This window comes from Pteropus alecto, unplaced genomic scaffold, assembly GCF_000325575.1.
Source record: "Pteropus alecto unplaced genomic scaffold, ASM32557v1 scaffold1277, whole genome shotgun sequence".
Taxonomy (NCBI): domain Eukaryota; kingdom Metazoa; phylum Chordata; class Mammalia; order Chiroptera; family Pteropodidae; genus Pteropus; species Pteropus alecto.
In genome coordinates this window covers 17,858-25,503 of record NW_006440150.1, presented here as the reverse complement: position 1 = coordinate 25,503, position 7,646 = coordinate 17,858, and the positions used below count along the sequence as shown (strand labels likewise).

The 7,646-nt window shown below is 47.9% G+C and overlaps 1 protein-coding gene across 1 annotated transcript; it reads right to left on the bottom strand.

Annotated features, from left to right (window-relative positions):
- Nucleotides 1–5,274: 5,274 nt before the first annotated feature.
- LOC102879430 (melanoma-associated antigen B3) lies at nucleotides 5,275–6,300 on the bottom strand. Its single transcript, XM_006917178.1, has one exon. It carries the CDS (start codon nucleotides 6,298–6,300, stop codon nucleotides 5,275–5,277), a length of 1,026 nt encoding a protein of 341 aa, XP_006917240.1.
- Nucleotides 6,301–7,646: the final 1,346 nt, after the last annotated feature.

Below are 7,646 nucleotides of genomic sequence, written 5' to 3'. Positions count from 1 at the left end.
TCACTTAATAGTTTAAATATTTGATTTCATTCTTTCTGTCTTGTAGGTTCTGTGCTGAGAAGTCCGATGATAATCCAGTGGGTTTTCCTTTATAAGTTACTGTTTGCTTCTTCCTGGCTGCCCTAAGAATGCTATCTTTGTCACTGATTTTTAATAATTTCAATACAATGTGTCTTGGTGAAGGCCTCTTTGGGTTGAGATAATTGGGTGTTCTGTTGACTTCTTGAATTCCAAGTTCCAGCTCATTCCTTAGATTTGGGAAATTGTCATACACTATTTGTCTGAAAATGCTTTCTAGTCCCCTTTTCCTCGCCTCGCCTTCGATAATGCTCATTATACTTATGTTTCCTCTCCTGATGGTATCAGCTAGTTCTTGTATTTCTCTTTCATTATTTTTCATTCTTCGGTTTCTTTCTTCTTCATTCTGATTTATTTCTAGATTTATGTCCTCAATATCACTGATTCTTTCCTCCATTTGGTTGACTCTATTTCCCAAGCTTGCTATTTCATTTTTCAGCTCTTGCAGTGTGTTTTTTTTATCTCTTTTTTTTATCTCCAGAAGATCTATTTGGTTCTTTTTGAGGGTTTCGATCTCCTCGCTCTGCTCATCTAGTTGTTTTTGCAATTTCTGAAATTGTTGATATGACTCGTTTCGGATCTCACTGTTTTCAGAAGTACCATCCTGAATTCTCTGTCATTTAAGTCACATATTTCTATGCCTGTCAGCTTCTTTTCTAGAGATTTTTTGCTTTCTTTCTGAGATGCCTTGTCACCTTGGTTGTTCATGGTGTTTAATGGACTATTTCTCTGCCTGGGCATTAATGGAATTGTATTCTCTTGTTTTTCCAGAAATAAGATTTATTATATAAAGGTCTCTCTTTAGCCTGTTGTAAAGAAGGCGTTTTTCTTTTGGTTTCCAGTAGGTCTCATCTAAGCCTCTTGGATTCCTGGTTTATTTAGAGCTTTAATGATGCCATTTTTTTTTCCTATGGGTGTTTTATCATGCTCACTACTCTCAGTCTCAGGCCCAGTCAGTGTTATCGACAGTTTCTGTAGCATTTCCTCAGATTTCCCTAGGACTTCACCGTGAACGGTCTCTGAGGATAAAGGGGAAGGGGCCTTTTGTGTTTGGGGTTGGGGGTTGGGGGCTGCAGCTCAGCCTCAGTTTTGCAACTGCGGCCGGTAAAAATCAACTCTTGTTTCTCTGTTGTACTGCTTCTCTGCTCTGTGCCCTGATGATTAGGCCCTACCACTGGCTGCATGGAGCTCACAGTACTCCCAGGCAGGAATCTTCAGGGAACTTGCTTTACCTTCTCCCCTCCCCCTCCTCCTTCAAGGAGCTCCAGCAGCTGTGGAGGCAGCTTCTTTGTTTCTCCCAGTCCACTGCCAGACACCCGGGGTTCTGACCTGTGGTAGCTCTTATGCGCAGATCCCATGCTCAGATGTGTTGGTGTGCAGAATCAGTATTTTTTGTTGAGTTTTAGATTTCAGCTTTTTGTTGTTTCAAGGGGAGAGATCTGGGGATGTCTCTCACTCTGACATGTTTCTCCAAACTCCTAGTCTTTTCTTAAACAAGGTCTGAGATGTGCAGTCCTTCCAGTTGTAATCGTTAGTTATCATATGGGAGCTGTGTGGGTGAGGTGGTAAAGCATGGGGGAAGAAGTCTTGATCTCTATTGGGAGGATTAGGTCTGAATTTAAAGTGAGCCTGTACCCTGGGCTATGATTTCCTAAGTGCTTCTCCTTTCTTCACCCCTCAGGTCAAAGAAGTGGAGAGGGCCTACCCTGGGCATTCCCCTCCTCCAGATTGTTCAGGCTCTAGTAAAACCCTAGTCTCTTGTGTTCTGGTGAATCTTTCTCTTTGGACAGGCTGTGTTATGAAGAACAGATTGTGTTTGGCATCTTTCACAGTGGAGACTTTCTCTTTCCCCTGCTGGAACCACAGGGGCGTTTCTGTCGGATCTTCATTCTTCTCTGTGAGAACCTGGTAGGGCTCCCCAAGATAAAACTCACCAGAAGGTTAGGAGTCCCTGTCAGACTAGACCTACCTGGAGTTTTTAACTCTTAAGCTAGTCTACACTGAGCATCCAGCAAGTTGTCAAACATACTTTGTGTCGCCCGATCATGGTACTGGCTCCCACACTGGTTTCTGCTCTTGGCCCTCTGCTCCAGGGAGCTGTGATTCTCTGAATCCACCAGTCTGACTTCTGTCTCTTCACCGTGGTGGAAAGCAGTTAGCCTAGTGACCTCATTTCTCTGACGGATCAAAAAAGAGTTGTTCCTTTTCAGTAGGTTCAGCTCATTTTCATTGAGAAGGTGGGCGTACAGGTCAAGCTGCTTTCATGCTGGCCTGTCAACTGGAAGTGACCAAGAAAAGTCTATTTTCAAGCTTCCATCATTTATTCGGCAGAATTCATGTCCTTTTGTCTGTAGGATTTAGAGTTGTTTTTCTGTTTTTCTGACTATAGCTTATGGTCTAACACCCTTATCTAAACACAGCCTGCATTTTCATGAGACATTGTCCTGTCTATAAGCCATTCCAAACATGGCAGGATTCGCCTTCAAGGCAGGCAGGATTCGCCTTCAAGGCAGGCAGGATAGCTACAGCATCTGTGCTAGCAAAATAGTATCTTATATAATGTCTGTTATCAGAGGAATGTTACCTTACCTTTAATGTGTATTGATGTTTAACTGCGTGAGGAATCAGTGCCTCCATGCTGGCACTGATCAAGAAACAACTGTATGTAATTTCTACTTTTAAAATATAACTGAAAAGTTTTTCCTGAGGGTGTCCTTTAAGTTCTTTATGTGGGGCTAGCCTAATACTTAGATGTAGGATTTTCCTGTGATTATAAAAGGGGTAAGACAGAGAATGTGTGTTTATCTTTGGTCATCTGATGGTTAAATTTATGTGTCCCTTTGGGCTGTGGGACGCCAAGTTCATACACTATTCCAGGTGTTTCTGGGAGGGTGTTTTCGATGATATTAACATCTAAATTGGTACACTGGGGGAAGCAGACCAACCCCCTCAGTGTGGGTGCACCCCTACAATTGGGGAGGTCTGAATAGAACAAGTCCAACTCTCCCCTGAGTGAGGAAGAATTCCTCCTACCTGGTTGCCTCAGATGGGACACTGGATTTTCTCTGTCTTCAGACTCTGACGAAGACATCAGCTCGTCCCAGGCCTTGAGCCTTCAGTGTGGAACTGCACCATCGGCTCTCCTGGGTCTCCTGCTTGTCCACTGACCCTGCAGATCGTGGGACTTGTCAGCCTCCATTAATCACGTGAGCCAATGACTTATAAAATATAAACATAAATATAATTCCATCCTCTTGGTTCACTTTATCAGGAGAACCCTGACAAATGCGTTTCTAAATCCTATTTTGAATAGTGTGGGGTTCATTCAAACGTATCCCCTCCACATCCACAGAAGACAAAGAGGACCGCTGGGTCAGCAGCTTCAAGGAGGACAGTGGACAGAGTTCGCCAGGCTGTGCTTGTCCCCAAGGACACTTCCCGCTGCTCCCGTGAACGCTATCTGCACCTTTGGCTGTTCCATGGACATTATCTGCCTGTTCTGCCTGAGGACATGGCCAGCCAAACCTCCCCTGCACTAGCTAGCAGCACGGCCTGTTCTCATCCGCGGGGATGAGCCTTGTCCCCCAGGATGAGGCGATCCCTCTCCCCTCTGCTCCCATATGGACCAAGGCCTAGTCTTGGCTGGACGCCTGCTGGACGCCATTTCCTACAGCTCGAACTCACCCAGTGCTGAGGCCTCCCTGTTTTGTGAATAATAAATGGGGTGTCTCAATCCACTGCTCCCTCTAGTGGATTTTTGGAACATGCAAGGCCCAGGTGCAGGTTCCTGCCCTGGTGCTTCTACGTTACAAATAGTAATTTATAATCATGACGGGAACTCATGCGTTTCATCAGTTTTGTAAAAATGGAAAGCATAAATAATATAATTAAATAATTTTGTTCTTTCCACAAGCAGAGAGGGACCTATTTATATTTTGCTCTGCAGGTTTATACTTTACTTCCTGTATGTAAATGTCTCTGTCTCTCATACATATACATATATATAAGTATATATATTTATATATATGCACATCTGTGTGTATATATATTGACATACATAGTTATACATACGCAAAAATACATACACATACACATGTATATGGGTGTTGAGTGTCACACAGTCTATCAGTGTTTTTGTTCTACTGTTGTCTATTACATTGGCAGCAGGGGAGATCCATACGAGAATGGCCAGGGAAGAACTGGCTAGCAGGTCCAGCGTTGGCTAGCCGATTATACTAGGAATGACCCAGTGGAAGGACGCTGCATTTCAGGACAGCGCTGGAAATGAACAACAGCCAGCACCTGAGTAGAGTCAGCTGTCAAGGACCCTTGGGGCAAGGGACAGTAAACGAAGCTCATAGACATTCCCCAAACTGTGCACTGTCCTCATGTGCACCTCACCTTTCTTCTGTGAGCCTGCTTTTAACGTTCGGCACGAACCAGCTAGTCTATGCGCTCTGTTCACCACACTGGGACAGGAATTCGGGACCCCTTCAGTTACTGCCCCGGGAATCCCACCCACAATCCCAAAGTGGCTGTTAAGAGCAGTTTTTGTTCCAGTATTCAGTCTCTAAACTTTCAGACACCCGGTCTCAGTGTGCGCTTTCCTCCTGAGTCTTTGAGTATCTCCCAGCCCACCATTCTGCCTTACTTGAAATGACTTCCCTCTGGAGGACTTGCCCTGTCTGGCCCCAAACCGCCTTGCCTCGGGCAACCTTCACTTGACTGCTCTCATGGGGAACCTCTTCTCTTCTTCGCCCTTTCCTATCAGTTGAGCTTTCTGAATTACAGGGAATCTGTCTGTCTTCCTTTCATGGTAGCTGGTTCCAGCCTCATGATTCTATGGGAAGCGGCTCTGCCTTCTTTTTCTTACCAGGCCCCATACCACCATGGCCCTTCCCAAGAGCAGATGCTCACGTAAGTTTGGGGAATAGAAGAGAAATTGAGTCAGAGGACTAACTTGTTAAGAGTTACTCTCTCTGACATTCTTCAATAAGCTAAGTATATTGAGGTATAAATCAATTTACAAAAGAAAAGACTGAGAACAATAAGCCAAATCAAGGTTGATGACGTTTTATTTATTTATTTATTTTATATTCCATTTTCCCAAACTTTAACTGTGGAATTCTTCAACACTTCCACGAAAAACTCTGCTGTGATTCGATCTTTTTTGTCTTGAAGACAAAAAAAAGATCCTCAGTGTGCACTACGGGTGGAAGAAGACGGGGCCATGGAATCAGGCCTTGCTGTGGCACTAGTGCCAGCCCTCCCTGCACCTCTGGTGTCTGCCCTTTCTTCTTGTAAGGCCTCTTCATACTGTGGGAAGGCACTAGGCACCGTGGCTCCGGCTTTGGCCAAAAAGTGGAGGACTTTCATCTTGCTGGTCTCAGCGTGAGCTCTAGGGCCCCACAGGTACTCATGGCGAGGTGGATCACTGCCAGGCACCTGGCGGTACTCTAGGTACTTCAGATGCACCAGATCTTTACTGATGAGTTTTCTCGGCTCTCCATAGATGATGTGTTTCTTCCCAGGATATATTTGGAACAATTTCAGAAATACCCAGAGGTCTTCCTCAGTGGCGCAGTTGCCCTTCATAAAGATGAAGCCCAGGATATTCATCAGAAGGCCGGTCTTGGGCCAGCCCCTGCCTGCACGCAGCCTCCCATTATTGGGGATGTTCAGTTTGCTGACAAACTCATACATGTTTGAGTCGACTTCCTTCAGATCAATCGCGAAGACAACTTCAATGCGCTCGGCGGCCTTCTTGAGGATCTCAGCGTATTCGTCCTGGTGTTCCTCTCCCAGGATCTTCTCGATTTCTTTCTTCAAAATGGGTTGGTTCACTTTGAACTTGTGCAGGAGGAACTGCTCCACCGAATCCACCTTCACAGTGGGAGACCTACGGCCTGACCTGTGAGCAGATGAAGCAGGGAAATAAGAAACTGCTTCATCTTGGCTTTCCTCGCCATCATCAGAGCTTGTCTTATCTGCGCCTGGAGAGGTGGTGGTGCTGGCGGTGGCTGAGGCCCCTCCCGACGCCTGGAAACTGCTATCTGACTCGGTCGGTGACGTACTCTGGGAAGGAGCTTCCAGGGCAGAGGAGCTGGAGGGAAGCTCTTCCTCCATGGCTGCAGCTTCATCAGACCTCTGAGCATGGGCCTTATTGCGAGCCTGGCGGCGTTGCTCACGAGCACGGAGCTTACTCTTCTGACCCCGAGGCATGATGTCAGGGACAGCAGGCAATGCCGCAGGCAGAAGAGTAGAGGAAGCGGGCACCTGGAGGAGGGAGAATGAGATGGTGTGTGTCCCCTCGGCGGGAAGGTTCCACCTCGGCTTTGCCCAAGGCCGCCTCTGCAGCGTCTGAAGGCAGTGCTCTAGGAACTCTCAGGACCCTGCTCTCATCAGCCATTCCCCTGAGAGCCCTGCAGAAAATGTCAGTGTGTCCCTGGGACACAGCCATTCAGCCCTCCCTAGGTGTTACTGGGTGACAGCAGGGGCTAGCAAGGGGGACCCTGTGTCCTGGGTTTGGGAAGTGTTCTCAGTTCACTGTCAGGATCTTTATGTTAATTATTGTCCCGACCAGGTTCCCCAGTCCCCGTTGCTGTCCTGAAGCTGACACTTCAAACATCCCTGCCGTCATAAGGAAGATAATGGTGCTTCTGGCGGAGAGCACTCAGATCCAGCGCATCCCTGGGCCCTGTCTGTCCTGGCCGGTTGGAGGTATGTTCTTTCTGAATGCAACATGGCATATAGGTAGGTCCTGAGGGCCCCCCTTTCAGCTGACTGTTGGCTTTACCTTCCCCACCCATTCAGGGTGAGCGGGAGGCCCCTCGGTCTGCACTCAGTTTCCTTTTGGCACTGCAAGGGCCAGGGTCCCCTGTCTCCCTTTGCTTGAGGCCTGTCTCATAGTGAGGTCAGCACCTATCCCGGAACCATCAGGAGCAGAGAGTGTGGCCTCATTTGCCTGCACTTGCCTGGCTTCTCCCAAATGCAAGATGCACCGGGAAAGCTGAGGTCCCCCCATCAATGCTCCCGACGGGTCTCACTGAAACCCCGTCTGAACCTCTGGATATATCTAAGACTCTTCCCTCTACTGAACTGTGACCACACCGCTCAGGCAAAAGGCTCACGTCTCTGTGACCTTAGGAGGAATTCAGGGGCGATTCTGTTTGACAGAAGCCTGGGCCTCCTTGAGTGACAGTGGCATGCATTCCAAGGTGTCCTCTCTATTATGGGACTCGTGGTACGCGCAGTGACCGTGCCCCTCACCCTGACTCTTCCCATGACCTGGAAATCCTCCGTCTTCTGTCCCGCTTCCAGCCCTTTAACCAGGGCCCCACCTGGCCGACTGTCCTGAGGACCAAGTGAGGAAGCACCTCCTTCTCCATCCCTCCCGGACCCTCCCGGGCTGAAGTCAGGAGTGGGGTCTGAGGTCCTGCATTCCGCACGAGGGTTCTCCCTCACTCTGTGGGGCCTGGACATTCTCCCTCTGCTCCGCTCAGCCGAAGTCCACCCGCCTCCGGCCGAAGCCGTTATTCCCCGACCACGCTACGCGGCAGCCACTGGAC